At 45.2% G+C, this 16,109-nt stretch overlaps 1 protein-coding gene across 4 annotated transcripts in view; it reads right to left on the minus strand.

Moving 5' to 3' along the window:
* Positions 1-4,635: 4,635 nt before the first annotated feature.
* Positions 4,636-16,109, minus strand: part of LOC139265568 (synaptotagmin-like protein 2) — a 140,596-nt gene continuing 129,122 nt past the window's right edge. For all 4 annotated transcript variants that reach the window (XM_070882656.1, XM_070882657.1, XM_070882655.1 and 1 more), the window contains 3 exons: positions 12,224-12,323; positions 10,653-10,858; positions 4,636-7,281 (listed from right to left, as the gene is read on the minus strand). In XM_070882656.1, the coding sequence (XP_070738757.1) occupies positions 7,136-7,281; positions 10,653-10,858; positions 12,224-12,323 (452 nt within the window). In that variant the 3' untranslated portion in view covers positions 4,636-7,135. The remainder of the gene's footprint in view (positions 7,282-10,652; positions 10,859-12,223; positions 12,324-16,109) is intronic.

Genomic DNA, 16,109 nt, shown 5'->3' on the forward strand with positions numbered 1-16,109 from the left:
CGCGTGGGGCTCAGGTTAAAACGCTCAAAGTGCATTTTCCTGGTGCCTGAAGTGGAGTTCTTGGGAAGGAGGATTGCGGCAGATGGCATCAGGCCCACCAACGCGAAGACGGAGGCAATCGAGAACACACCTAGGCCACAGACCGTGATGGAGCTGCGGTCATTTCTGGCACTCCTGAACTACTTTGGTAACTTATTACCGGGTCTCAGCACCCTGCTAGAACCACTACATGTCTTACTACAAAAAGGGGGTGAATGGGTTTGGGGCAAAAGCCAAGAAAATGCCTTTGTAAAAGCGAGAAAATTGTTATGCTCAAACAAATTGCTTGTGTTGTACGATCCATGTAAGCGTTTGGTACTAGCATGTGATGCGTCGTCATATGGTGTCGGGTGTGCATTGCAACAAGCTAATGATTTAGGGAAACTGTAACTGGTTGATTATGCATTCAGGAGTTTGTCTAAGGCTGAGAGAGCGTACAGCATGATTGAAAAAGAAGCATTAGCGTGTGTCTATGCGGTAAAGAGAATGCATCAATACCTGTTTGGGCTAAAATTCGAATTGGAAACAGACCATAAGCCACTTATATCCCTGTTTTCCGAGAGTAAAGGGATAAATAACATCGGCCCGCATCCAGAGATGGGCGCTCACGTTGTCCGCGTACAACTACGCCATCCGCCACAGGCCAGGCACAGAAAACTGCGCCGATGCTCTCAGTGCTTCATGGGAGCTGTCCAATGACCCAGTGGAAATGCAGGAAGAGATAAAACTGTTCCAGCATGCACAGATGAAATGTCTATACAGGCAGACTGCCTTCTGTGGAGCAATCGAGTAGTGGTCCCCAAGAAGGGCAGAGACACCTTTATCAATGACCTCCTCAATACCCATCCAGGCATCGTAATGATGAAAGCGAAAGCGATAGCTAGATCCCACGTGTTGTGGCCCGGTATCAATGCGAACTTAGAGTCCTACGTTCACAGATGTATTACATGCTCGCAGTTAAGCAATGTACCCAGGGAGGTGCCGCTAAATTTATGGTCTTGGCCCTCCAAACCATGGTCTAGAATAAATGTCGACTATGCAGGTCCATTTTTGGGTAAAATGTTCCTTGTGGTTGTAAGTGCGTACTCCAAGTGGATTGAATGTGAGATAATGTCGGCTAGCACATCCGCTGCCATCACTGAAAGCCTGCGGGCTATGTTTGCCACTCACGGCTTACCCGATGTCCTGGTGAGCGACAACAGGCCATGTTTTACCAGTGCTGAGTTCAAAGAATTCATGACCTGTAATGGGATCAAACATGTCACATCTGCCCCGTTTAAACCAGCGTCCAATGGTCAGGCAGAGAGAGCAGTGCAAACCATCAAGCAAGGCTTGAAGAGGGTAACTGAAGGCTCACCGCAGACTCGCCTATCCCGAGTTCTGCTTAGCTACCGCACGAGACCCCACTCACTCACTGGGATCCCATCTGCTGAACTGCTCATGAAAAGAGCACTTAAGACAAGGCTCTCGTTAGTTCACCCTGATCTACATGAACAGGTGGCTTCAACAAAGTGCATACCATGATAGTGCAAATGTGTCATGCGAGATTGAAATCAATGGTCCTGTATTTGTATTAAATTATGGACAAGGTCCCAAGTAGCTTCCCAACACTGTCGTGGCCAAAGAGGGGAGCAGGGTGTTTCGGGTCAAACTTTCAAATGGGCTCATTCACAGGAAACACTTGGACCAAATCAAACTCAGACTATCCTGAGCAACCCACCTTGGACCCTACCTTTTTTGATCCCCCAACATACACACCAGTGGCAACCGGCACCACGGTTAACCACGAAGTAGAACCCATCATCCACAGCAGCCCAGCAGGGCCCAACACACCAGACAGCCCAGCAAGGCCAGCTGCACAGCAGCCCAGCGAGGGCCCAACAAATGATTCAACCAGCTTTCACACCGAGACGATCAACCAGGGCAAGAAGGGCCCCAGATCGACTCACATTGTAAATAGTTACACTATTGACTTTGTGTGGGGGGGGGGGGGGGGGGGAAGTGTTGTTATATATGTGGACTTGTATTTACTCTGTACAGCCACAAGAGGGCTCTTCCCCTGGAGTCCCAAGGGATCACATAATCCCTTTGGAGCAAAAGTATTTAAGGAGGCTTCACAGGTTGGAGAGGCACTCTGGAGACCGGCAATAAAAGACTAAGGTCACACTTTACTTTGAGTTCACAGTGTTCAGTCTGACTCTTTCTCCATACACAACACACCCCACTGCAGTAAGGTTGTGGTGGGGAATTCCTCCTACAGGTTCAAAGTCATGGACATGAACTTGCACCCTGCCACTTGTGGCGCAGCCATTGGTGGCCTAACATGCCACATCCAATACCCTCACTTCAGGAGAACAGAGTTTTATAAGACTTCTTTAAAGGAGGGTGGGGGTTGTACAAGAGTTCAGAGTCTGAAGGTTGCAGGTGGTTATAGAGATTGGGAGGGAGGGCGGGCGGGGAGCGGGGAGTGGGGAGCCCCCCCTCCCTCCCAATTGAGAAAAACGAGAATGAGAATTTTAAAATTAAGGCATGGATAAAGGTTTCAGCAGCAGATAGGCTGAAGCAGATGTTGTAACGGAGGATCAAGAAGGCTGGCTATCTGTGATGGACAGGATACAAGGTCGGAAGACCAATTTGGCGTCAAATAGGATTGGGAGTTTGCAATTCGTCTGGGTCAACCCGGGAGGGGAATGGAGTTTGTAATGGGGTATGAAAATGATGGCTTTGGTCTTCCCCATGTTTAATTTGAAGCAATTGCAGCTCATTTGGGACTGGATGTTGGACCCGCCCTCTGACAACATAGAAGCAGTGGAGGTGTGGAGAGGCAGTGGAGAAGTAGAGCTGCATGTCATCAGCAAACATGTTGAACCTTAACCCCATGCCTGTGGATGATGTCTCCTAGGTGGCGCATGTAGTGGAAGAGGAAGGGGGTGGTGGGTGCAAGGATAGAGCCAGGGACTGCTGCTCTGGGATTGCCAGCAAGCAGTCACCAAAATGCATGTGGCAGAGAACAGCAAGGAAGGTGTAAGGGAAATAAATTCCACACCGAGTCCGAGAACAGTGAGGGAAAGTTTATTCGTACAGAACGCTCTGGGAGAAATGGGGAAACTCCGCAGCTTCGCCACACCTTCTCCCTGAGTGGAGTTTTCAAGTTACAATTATACCTTTGGGGGCGGCCCTGCCCCCTTACATCATCGTCCAATTATTTAACATTTAGGCATAGTATTACCCTTTATGGTATTGCTGTGGCAGTCTTACATTGTGGCAAGTCAAAGGTTAACTAGCAGGCGCAGACACAAGTGGGGTTAGTTCCCCGCATCAGCAGAAAAACAAGGAACTATCTTTCTGTTATTAGTACAAGCGATATACATCTGTTTGCCTCTCCAACCGCCCATTGTCTTACTTCCTCTATCTCCCATGACTCAGGGTCAATGGACATTGGAGACTACACATGCCTTCTGCTTAAGTATACATTTCTTACTTGACTACGCTCCCTGTCCCATAATTCATCAGAGAGAGACAGGGGAGCTGGCGACACATTATAAAAGTTACAAAGGTTATAGGTTAAGAAATTTTCTCCAACAGAAGGAGTAATGGCAAAGCCATGAGCCAAGGTTGGTGGGGAGTTGCACCAAGAGAAATGTAGAGTGAGAGAGGCATTGTGCTTGTGAAGAGAAGTGAAAAGCTTTAAATAGTGTACTTCAACTCTCAAGCTCTTACGTAGGACAAACAAGATTTTTGAAGTAAAAGAAACTGAACTGAATACCATATTTCCAAGACAACAGACTAGCTTCTCATTTTATTTCCTCATTAGTTCTATAGTACTTCAGGAAAGAGGCTCCATGACATGGAGTTCAATATCACCACTGGAGAATACCAGTGCAGAGCATGGGTTTTGTGCCCTCATAGACATTTTTAAGTCAGGTTCTAACACAAGTACACAGGGCAGAGTTGTTTGCCAGCTCTACTTGTACTTAAACAAGAAAATTAGAGAGCATCACTACGGTTCCGGACATGAGACACCAGCTAGGCCTGGTCAACTAGCCTTTGAGCACCACAAAATAAATAACACCTGTGGAGTAGTGGAGGGAGACAGGGTAAAATCAGGAAAGTGATTGCATGTGAACAGAGTCTGACAGGGTCAGTTGTGATGGCCTCTGCGGTGATATAGGCTACAGTGTCACATGAATGCCTATTTAATCAGCAGCTACAGGAGAGGTTAGAATCACAGAAATTTACAGCACGGAGGGAGGCCATTTTGGCCCATCGTGTCCGCGTCAGCCAACAAATAGCTATCCAGCCTTATCCCACTTTCCAGGTCTTGGTCCGTAGCCCTGTAGTTTACGGCTCTTCAAGTGTATATCGAAGTACTTTTTAAATGTGGTGAGGGTTTTTGCCTATACCATCCTTTCAGGCAGTGAGTTCCAGACCCCCACCATCTCTGGGTGAAAAAATGTCCCCTCTAAATCTCCTACCAATTACTTTAAATCTGATTAGTGGTGGAGGAGGGAGGAGGAGGAGATCGAGGAGAAAAAGGTGTTTACAAAAAGAAAAATAACTGATGAGCACTGGAAAAACTAAAACAAGTACACCATCAAAAAGCAAGATCAATTTATTATATCAATAAAGCCACATATTTGAATGGATTCTCCCTGGAAGTGTATCTGATTTTATATTTTTCAAGAATCAGTTCAGCCTGAAAAAGCTTTTAGAAAGTCAACACACAAAAATAAACTGGCATATTTAATTTTTTTCCACCATCGCTCCAAAATGAAATTGTAGCCCAGCTTTTCACTTTTCATTTCTTAAGTTCAAATTTAACAAACAGTATCAGCAACATGGGAGTCGAATTAACCATTTATTTTGCACCAAAAAGCTATCCTGAATATACGTTAAGGCCAGGGGAAACCTTTTCCTTTTCATATTAAAAATTAGATACCAGCTAATCAGACACAAATATATTACAACATGTAAACATTTTAATGTAAATTGTGTCAGAAAATAGCAGCGACAAACCATTAAGTAATGGTGCAAAATTGAACAGATTTGTAAATTATTATAAATCTCAGCTCATTTCTCTTGGACCATCCGGGCCTTCCAGGCTTAGCAAATCATATTCTTTTTCAGGGTTCGAAATTACAGGGAGGAACAGATGTTTTTTTCACAAGTAAAATGTGGTCCATTTATAAATGGAGTGATAAATAACTACCTTGTCCATCAACCAGACTGTCATAAGGTTTGGCCCAACATTGATTGCTACTCGTGTCACAAATCTCTCTCCTTTAATTAGTGTGTTCGGTTAGTCCTTGATCAGGTTGCTAAATATAGCTGGTGAGGGGGTGGGGGGCGGGGGGATTGTGTAGGGAGGAATTCATAGATATTACCATTGTGCGATAGACAAACTACATTGGCATTTCACCCATTTCAATTAGAACTTTAAGTTTAAAACAATATTACGTGAAGTTCCCAATCATCATGTTAGGCTGACTAGATGATACACAACCAATGAAGCAGCCTCACAACATATTCCCCAAGCAATATTCCCCAACACCCAAGCAATTCACTGCTCTTAAAAAGCAGGAAATGCTTCAAGTTTAAATTCCTATCATTAGATGAAGAGGTCATATCATGTACAGCAAAGGCAATGCTGGTCCATTGTATAGGAGCACATTTATAAAAACGTTGTTTGCCTCCTTTCCAGTAATGTTTCAGTAATGAAACAGGGACCTTTGGAATGTAGCATGTGCACTGCAATAGACTAACACTTAGAACAATCCACATGTTTGAAGAGTTGAGACAAGCAACCAAAAAGGAATCAAACAAAAATTAAATCCTCAATTGAACTCGATAATGAAACAACAATTATCTATCTGGCAATTTGGCAACTACATTTCTACTATAGTAACAGCATTACAGCCCTCAAGGTGCAGCATTGTTTCTCAAACCCACTTCAGACAGCTGGACATTATGACTCATGAACTGACTCTATTTAAGATCCTTTTCCAAGGCAGCCTTTTCCTATCTTAATTATAATCAATTAGGGCATACCTGTAAGGGAAGTAGTGTTTAGAATTTGTGCACAAGTTAATTTGCTAAAAGTGCTCTATTACTATTTACAATAGTATCAGTTTAAGCACAAGAATTTTCAGTAGAAACTTCTTACAACTGATAAAGAAGGGAGGTAAAAACCTATACACTAAATAGAAGAGTCCTTTATAACAAACTAGGTGAAAGTTAACCCTAACCCTCCACATTACTAATAATTCACCTGGGTCAGCAAAACTCAATCCAGCCCAGAAGCTACTTGCAGACCATTTCTCTTGTATTTGTAGCATCTCTCAGAACTTTGTTCTGTATTTCTTTGGGTCTGCTCATAGCCCACTCAACTGCTTCATGTTACCAGAGCTGGCATTCAGTGTTTCCCTTTTCCACTTGCTGTTTAGTCAGAGAAGACGAGAACATTTTATTAAGAGGCATGCAAAGACTAAATTAAAAGGCTTTTATTTATTCACCTGGTCTCCACTCAGTAACTTTCTGGATGGCATATTTGAATCCAGAAGCTCACTGTTATGGGAAATTATAGACAGTGACACACATTCCATCATTGTTTGGTATAAAATATTGGAGTGTTCCTGAGAGTCCCTTCAGCAAGACAATATTCAGGATTAGAGAGAAATGTTATTAAAAGCAGACCAATCGCCCAAGATTTCATGCTATTACATGTCCAGTGTAACCGTGAGGACTAGAATCAGGGGAGAGGCCTACTAGTGAAGCACACAAAATAGTGAGCAACAGGAGGAAGGCTCATGAGAAAAATACCATGGAAATGTAGGCACTTAACAACAATGTTGGGATACAAGAGACTTTGTACAAAAATGACTCTTAAACATCTGAATTGGTTTCTTTAAAAGGAATTCAAGATTCAAGTATGCATAGGCAATAGATTCAGTCATTTCAGAAGGTAAAAATATTTGAAACAGACAAGACATGTCTTGATTCATGATATCAAGTCCACTAAGTGCATTATCAGTCATTGATTGACAAGTGACATTTGGCAGTAGAGACCCTCAAAAGTCTTTTTGCACAAAGTGCTCTTTCATTTGTGCTTCTTTCCTCCCAGTTGAGGCCGAAGTAGCAGGGAGCCTGGGATCCATTCATTGGGATTGGACATCATTTCTTGCCAGAGAGTCGCCTCCTCCTCTGTGGAGTCCATCCATTCTACTGGGATTCCATAACTATATCCTACAAAACAAGAGTGAACAGTGGTGAAAGTTCACTCACCCCAGTGACTACACACACAAAAAAGTCCATTTTTACTACATTTACACAAGGGTCAGAGCTGTGACAAGGAACATGTCAAACAACAGGTTAAGCACAGATGAGAATGTTCTTACTTTGAAATCATGATGACACAAGATTACTTTGTTGGAAGGAGGCAAAGCAGCAACTACCACGTGAATACACAGGTTGTGAATTACACCCACCTCCAACACTGAACTGTGCTCCTGGCACTGCCATATTTCAAAAGAACATTAGGAGGGATAATCACAGGCAATACTGAGGAGTCAAGAGCTAGCTGGAATTTCTTCCTTTTTGCTTGATGCTACCCCTGATCCAGCTGCATGCACACTTTTGAGTCATGTTAGTATGTTTCAACCAAAGTTTAGATACCATTGTGGACATCCATTCGCATGAGTAACATGCAGTCAAGCTTTTTTTTTAAATGACCGTGCCCCAGTCAGTACTCCGTTGAATTACATTAATTTTTGTACAGAAACTAAAGATATACTTATTTGATATTCCATTTGAGAACACATGCAACTAAAAAAGGAACTCTGCAGAAGGAGAAGAGGAGCAAAAAAATCCAAGGGTACTAAAGGTTACCAATAGCCCTTTTCAAAAGTATAAAATAATTTTCTATTTAAAACACTCAGTTTGGTTCAAAATTGGTGTGGCTAAAGACAGTCAGGAACAGACAAATAGTCAGTGAGATTGGATGGAGTACAGTCATACTACTGTCATCAACAATTCCCCCCTTTACAGTGGACATCATATGTTTGAGGGGGTGGAAAGGCTAAACTGTTAGTAAAAAGCAATGTTAAATTAAGAATTGATGGTTAGGGAGTCTCTTTTTGAAAAAAGTAGTGGTAGTGGGATGATCAACAAATGTCTCCTTACAGCAGCAATTTTTTTAATGGGGTCCACAGGATAATATGGAAGCTGGATTTCTGTTTTATGTACCTGCGGTTCTGACAAATGCTGCCCAATCCTGAAGGGTAACTGCAGGAGTTATGCTATAATCATCTAAATGTGGCTGCCTCTCTCACAAAGTCACTAGATGGCAACAGGTTATTAATTGAGTTGCATTCAGCCACAATAAACCTCCGCTCCATCAGGCAATAAAAATAAACATTCAGGAGCAGCAGTACGGACACGTATCATTTTTAAGAACGTGCATGGTGGCTATGTGCAGGACAAGGAATTATAAACAGACTTGCCACCACAAAAAAGGTTAGTCAATACAGTAATTGTCAAGCGCACTAAGTGCTACTTGCATTGGGAATATAGCATTTTCTACAATGTTAGCACAATCTTCTCCAACAGCCTGTTTAAGATTTATACCTGAATAGTTGACATTTCCTCCAGGTTAATGTTGGTAGAAATGGAGTAGTTTTTCTTCTCCCCTTGCCCTAGCTCTTGTGCGCCTCAAGCCTCAATTCTATCAAACTCTCTGGTTGCTAGCTCTGACTCAGCACCCTTTGGTGAATGCTTGGTCCGGAGCCGAGTTTCCTCTCCCACATCTGAACAGTTAAGGGCTGTTTGTTTTCCCCTTTCACCTACAAAACATTGTCCACTTCCATTCCTGCCTCTTCCCCACGGTTGCTGAAGAGCTAATTTCTCCAAAGCTCCCCCACGTCCACAAACTGCAGGTAATTTCGAACAGTGGTTCTCAAAATTCTTTTAGTGAAGTATCTTTTTTCAAATGGATTAGTAATCACGGACGCCCCATCTAAATTATTATCGCCCCCTTGTATTGATACTGTAACAGGATCTTCTGACAATGAATTGCAATATAGCTATGGTGACATTTACAAGAAGGGAATTCCTCAAGTATGCATGTATAAAATGATAGTGATTTTAAAGCATTGATTTTTTTAAATTACAAATGCATTGCTTATTCAGTGTATTCAAGTGCTGCCCAGATTATTATGCAGAGCAGGTCACCAGTCGTCCTGTTTAACCCTTGCCACTGGATAAAGACCTAGCTTTGTCAAGCCCGTGTGGTGGCTGATGTGCAATGGTCACCACACGTTAAAAAAAATCCATGCACAGGCATCTTCCATCCCCTCAATTGGAGTTCAGGACTGGAACATCGGGTCCTTCATTGAAACATCTGTGAATTCATGTAGAAGCAAGTCATCCTTGTTCGAGGGACCGCCTATGATGATGATGATGAGATTATTATGACAGATTTGCTCCTTGGCCAGCATTTGACTATAGACAGACAGATCTAATTTTAATGCATGTCTGACTTATGGGGAATGTTCTTTTTGGCCGTATCCTACATCCGGCTGTTAGTCGGGATGGGATCTTAGTTTACAGTCGGTTCCTCTCCAAACAGCTGGCCGTGTCTTCCCGCCTCCGACTCTGGTTGCTGGCAGTGGCATTGCAGCCACTGCTGGCCCGCAGTCTTTTCCCCTCTCGCCTTCTCCTCCTCTTCTTCCTGCAGTGCACAGCCCTTGCAGGCGCCGCCATGGTAACCATTCACTGCCTCATTCAGCAGCGCTCGGCCAATCAGCACCGGATCGCTCTCCATCACAGATTGCTTATTTCTTCACGGACCCCCTTGGAAAGTCCCTACGGACCCCAGGTTGAGAACCACTGATTTAGAACATCACGGCCCATGTTTTCCCCTGCACAATAAGCCATGCAACCAGTTCTCCCGTTCCATATATTCCAGTGCATTACAGATCATTGTCCTCATTTTCAAATCCTTCCATGGCCTTGTTCCACCCAGTGTCCTCCAGCAATGTCCCCACATGCAACCTCCTCTCCAATATACATTACTCCTCATTGCCCACACACTCTTTGCTCCATCAGTGGCCATTCTTGCAGCCACAACCCTACTGCTGTCTAGAACTTCATTCCTAAATACCTCGGACTTGCCACCTCTTTGCCATGCTTTCAAAAGCTTCCTAAAATCTTTTTCTTAATCTATGTTTTTGGCCCTTTACCCTTCCCATATTTATTTTCTATTTTCTCATGGTCAGTGTCCAACTTTTTCATCCTCCCTGCAAAGCGCTCTGAGGAATTGTTCTTTCTGTGGAGGAGGGCTGTAGAAATGCTAATCATTGATGATCTATTCGGACACCAGCAAATGCCATCTAGATATACCAGAGATCATATCTTGCCTGACCATCATTTCACTTTGGTTCCTTTGTAGGCATCGCTGATAGGAGACAGTCATCTCCTCACACCAATTAAACTCAATGGCAGGAATAGCACTGGTCAGTCAATGTCTGACGCCAGGTCTACCATCTTGTGATCAAGAACTACAGACCTCAAAAGAAAATTCCACTTATACCCAGGATAAACAACAACAACACATTTACCTGTGCCGAAGCCCAGCCGGAGCCCACCCAGAAAATGATTGGTCAGCTTTTCATGGTCCCATACGGTCAGCTCAACACAGGCCTCCTTAAGATCCTCTGTTCTGAAGCCATCATACACAATGGTGTGATTATAAATAGGGTTGGTGTCCTTCTTCACAATCCGAGTCTTCTGGTAGCTCTTCTTACTTGTGTCAGGAAGCACATAACTGAGGGATAAAACAGAGAAGGAAGTTAAATCATTTAAACAAATACTGTACAACAGAATATGAATATTCCAGACCGTAAACCAAGCCTGCACACTCTCTTTTCTGGGCAACAGAGAATAGAGAGAGAGGATAAATAAAATACATGTTATCCAGGAAAAAGGGCCTGTTGGCACTGTCTGCACAATCAATTACTCATTGTCACTGTCAGTGTGGCTCAGTGGGTAACACACTTGCCTCCGAGTCAGAAGTCCCACTCCAGGAACTTGAGCACATAAATCTAGGCTGACAATCCCAGTACAGTGCTGAGGGAGTGCTGCACTGTTGGAGGGGCCATCTTTTGGATGAGATGTTAAACCGAGCCCCCATCTGCTCTCTCAGGTGAACTTAAAAGATCCCATGGCAATATTTTGAAAAAGAGCAGGAGTTATCCCCGGTGTCCTGGCCAATATTTATCCCTCAATCAACATAACAAAAACAGATTATCTGGTCATTATCACATTGCTGTTTATGGGAGTTAGCTACAGTCCAAAAGTTCTTCATTGGCTGTAAAGCCAGTCGCTGGGTGGAAAGCAGGCAAGGATGGGCCTGGGTAAACACTCCTGTTCCTCCTCGCCCACAAGCAGTGCTGTAAATGCCCTTATCTTATGGAACCGGCCCCTCTCACCTCCTTTTGCCTGCCGGTTTCCCGAGCCCTGGGAAACTCATCCGAAATAGGTAAAAAATTAAAACCCTGTTAGCATGTAGCCTCCTTGAAAGATTTTACCGACCGACCCACCTCTTAAATCCGGGTTGATTGCCCGCACCCCTGACCTGCGCCGTTAAATCTGTTAGTAAGTTGGGGTCAGGTTTGAGATTTTAAAATAATTTACTCCTCGCCCGCCCCAAACCCACCCATTCTTGGGGTTAAAAGTCTCTCCACAATATCTGCTAGTTTATTCAGGACCCTCTGTTGCAGGAGCATCGATAACACTACGTGATTTCACTGTCCCTAAACCATTATATATTTCACCTGCCCATTAGTTCGAAGGCACAGAGTCTTTTCTCTTTCTCCCCCTTCCTCCACACCCAAGAGACTGACCAAGTTTAGCCATCATTTTCCAGTTTAGATAGTTTTCATAAAATAATTGGAGTGCTAATTATATTTTGGGTCTCCAAGGTTTTATAGTAGAAAATGCAATCTAAAACGCAGCAGAAATCCTCAAAGTATGACTTTTTTTCCTCCTCTATCAAATGGTTTCTAGTCATTCATAAACCAATGAAAAAAATTCTCCCTTTCCTTCCAAAAAATTCTGGTTTGACCCTTGAAAATGAAGCAGGTGTGTGAATTCGATGTAGGATATAAATTAGACATGACCATTAAAGTACCATTTCACAAATGAATCCACTCCAGATGATCGAAGCTGGGGTAAGTCCCTGGCATTTTTCATCCAGATGTGTACTTCTCCAGTAGGTGGATCACCAGGGCCTTAATAAATTATATAAAAACTCAAATTAAACCCTTCAATATTAAATATTTCAACTTTGTAAAACAATGCTGTAAATTAAAATCAGAAATAGAGGTGTTCCTATCCTTTTGTAGTTGATCAGAATTAAATCCTCTTCAATCCACCACAAAAGGACTCAGGGCAAAAATAATGTTCTCCAAGATCACCAATGTCACCACCATTATGTACAGGGAAGGAAAGTGGGCACCAGACCAGATGGTCTGCATAGCTCTTCTCCATCCAGGATGTGTAGTAGATCCCTAATCTGCACCTTGTGCACAACACAGGCAGAAGCTGCACTGAACTAATTACCAGCATGTTGCAGTATGTTGTAGGGGAGGACGGAAACCCCCTCATTTTACCCAGAAGGAAAAGGGCTGTGGGATCAGTCTGTGCTGTGAATTGAAACCGATGGAAGGAAAACTTTGGGACAGAAATGAATTTTAAAAGAGCAGACAAGGCCTGCAGGGGATAAAAGGGGGTGCATTCATGGAGACCGACCCCCCCCCAGTGTTTGGACTCATCGGAAAGGGAATTTAATTTGGAACTATCTACCAGAAAGTTTGAAATCCTAAAGTGCACATGGAAGAAACTACAAACTTTAATCGAATTTGGGATTTTTAAAAAAGATGTATATTGGGTCTGCAAGAAAAGGGGTGGGGTCAATATCAAAAGGGCCAGTTTGGACATTGGAACTAATCAAATTGTCTGGGAACTGTATACCCTCGAAACTTGCCCCTTGAAAACATTAGCATTTAAACAATGCCACATACATATTCCAACACCTTTTTCATCAGGCATAGAAATATCTGGCTCAGGTTAGACTAGCACAATGGCTACAGGAGGCCAATGCAATCAACACCCACTCAAACCTTGAGTAGGTTAAGATCAGTGGAAAAAAAAACCTAAAAATCTAAAACTGCTGCATTTTTCAAAATCAAAAAGTCCACCAATGAGAAGAATCGACTTCAGCAGGAGAGGCGGACTGGATAATCTGGCTATAAAAAAAAAGGGGTTTCTGACGTAGTGAAGAAAGAAGTGATGATTTTCCCTGCCCTCGTGATTCAACAACCACAACCAGCAAGCCTCTCGACACTGAAGGAAAACCAGTGTCCGAAGACACCGAAGATAGAAGAAACAAACCACCAGACTGCGGAAGGCACAGTAGTGAGTATAACCTCTGGTCCCCAGAACTCCCAACTCAGTTAGGCCAGGAAAGGTGGGAGGTTGGGCATTGTACTGCTAAACTGGTGTAAAGATTTTCATTGGGTCCGTTTTAGTGGGATTTAGGGGAATTGTTTTGTTGGTGTATTGCTGTTTGTTGAGTTACACCTTGTCAAATAAATTGGAAGCCTAAAGTTCCTCTTGGAATCACCTTGTCTCAGTTCTATTGTATTACATCTCCTGATCGTGAGTCTTATGTCAGAACCGTGTAAGGGAAGCTAGGAGCAACTCGAAAACGCTCAACTGTGTGTCACAGGCTAGGGAAGAAGGGGTTAGGAGTGTTTGACACTCACAGGTGCCTCACAGACTAGGCATAAGCTGTGGGGATGCACGAGTCTCAAAACCCCCTTCATAAGCTGTGGACACAGTCTCTCCAGGGGTGCTCTTGCAGCACTCAGGGTACCTCACAGGCCAGGCATAAGCTGTGAGGGCAGAAGCCCAGAGAGAGACACCCAAGGCACAACAACCCTGTGAAAACCCCTTACAGAACATGGCGACCACGAAGGGACATAAGCAAACAGGAGATGTTAATATAACAGATGAGGTGATAAGAGAGGAAACTAAAATGGAGGAGAGAATTTCCTCATATATTTTTGGCAAGGTGAACCTCACCAAACCTTGGGTGCAAGCCCTCACTCGGGCAGAGCGCCCAGTGGATGCTGCTGCTCAGTGGACAGCAGGGAAGGACCACAACCACAGGGTGAAAAGGCCATCTAGCTTATCTGCCTCACCCGCCAAGTCCGAAAGCTCGACCAGCGGGTGAAGGACTTGGAACAGAGTCTTCAGAAATCAGAGGAGCTCTCTGCTATCCGGGCTGTGGTTGGGGACAACCTGCTGGCCGAATTAGCTGGGGAGCAGCAAAGGAACCGGCAGTTGGAGGAGACCTTCCGAAATAGCCGGGACTATCTTCAGTGTCAGGTCACTGAGGCCAAGGGTAGTGAGGGGTCCCTCCGGGAACAGAATTCTCGGCACACCCAGAAAACTTGGGAACTGGAGAATAAATTAAAGGACGTACAGGCAGCCTATAAAGTGGCCAGTAGCAGTGAGTTTGCAGATCACGGTCCCTGCCAGGTGAGGATTAAAACTCTCACCCACGCTCTATCCCAGGCAAAGGGGATGGTCGCCCTGATAGGACCCGTAGGGTCCACAGGGGACAAAGGAGAGTATTGGGGGGGTAGAGGAGAATCCAAAGGCAAGAGGCGCCTGACCACCTCCTGAGGCACCGGTGGTTTGTCCGGTGGGGTACCAGGAGGGGCGGGGCACGCAGGTAGTAGCATACCCAGGGCTGGGGGCAGGACCAATGTGTCCCGTTTGGCAGCAGGGATGTGAGGCTCCAGCCGAGGGTCAGTTAAAGGCTGGATCAGGCGATCAGGCACTGTCTGCTGCACCGGGTATGGTGGGACAGCCGGAGGTAGAGGGACCAGCGCAGAAAGATCCTGAACCAGGGCGGATGTGCCCGGTCAGGCAGCGCAAGTACGGTCCTCCACAGGGAGGTGGCCAAGGTCGGGGAGCGACTTTATTATTCCCCATGGAGTTCAATCACTCAGAGCCATGGTGGCCCATTTGGCCAAACTCACTCGCAGTGGGGACCCGTCTATCCACTTCATGGAGGTGATGCAGGCAGGGGAAATTAATGGGTGTGACGAGGAAGAGACAGCCAAGCTGCTGCTCTTCTCTCTGGACAGCAAATTGTACCAGGCCCTACCGGCAGAATGCCGGAGGGGGCAGCGTACATTTACTGAGGTCCAGAGGGCCATCCTTGAGGCTATGGGCTTCGATGACGGCAGTCTTTCGAACGGGTCGAAAGGACAAGGCAGCTCGCAGGGGAAACCCCGCAGGCGTTTGCGGACAGGCTGTGGGTGGTATACCACGCAGCCTGTGGGGAGCTCCTTGACCGGGCGAATCTTTCCGCGGTACAGACTGGCCGCTGGCTGAGGATGCTGGTGGCAAACTGCTTGCCCCGGCTCAAGGCCAGGGCAGAACTGTGGTTCGATTCCCGGGACCCCAACCTCACCGAGGAAGCAGTGGTCAGGCAACTGGCACTGGTCCAACAGAATGGAGGAGGGGAGGAGGAGAAAACCTCCAAAGGTCGGGTAAATGAAGTAAAACCCAACTCGATTCCCAAAAGGGAATGGCACCAGGAGGGTGGCCGCTCGCCTGATAAGGAGGGAGTGTGCTACAGGTGCGGGAAAGCTGGGCATTTTAAAAGGGATTGCAGGAGCCCAGTAAAGAGATATGGGGGGAGAAGTCCTTCAGGAGCCGCCCAGAGTGGGGGAAGTGGAGGGAGCTCCTCACCATCCCTTGACCAGATAGTAGCTGCAGTGAGGACAGCACTGGAGGGGACTGGGAAGGTAGCCACGGCAACAAGCAGGGAAGCACCAGCAACCCTGCCAGTACAGAGGCCGTGACTAGCCCAGACCCAGCCTGTATACCTGTGCCCACTAGAATACGACCCCTGGGGACGACCCTGGGTCAAGATGGAGGTTGAGGGTGTATTGGGTACTTACCTTTTGGACACTGGTGCTTCCAGCATGATAGGCCAT

The sequence above is a fragment of the Pristiophorus japonicus genome, chromosome 6 (assembly GCF_044704955.1).
Source record: "Pristiophorus japonicus isolate sPriJap1 chromosome 6, sPriJap1.hap1, whole genome shotgun sequence".
Lineage (NCBI taxonomy): Eukaryota > Metazoa > Chordata > Chondrichthyes > Pristiophoridae > Pristiophorus > Pristiophorus japonicus.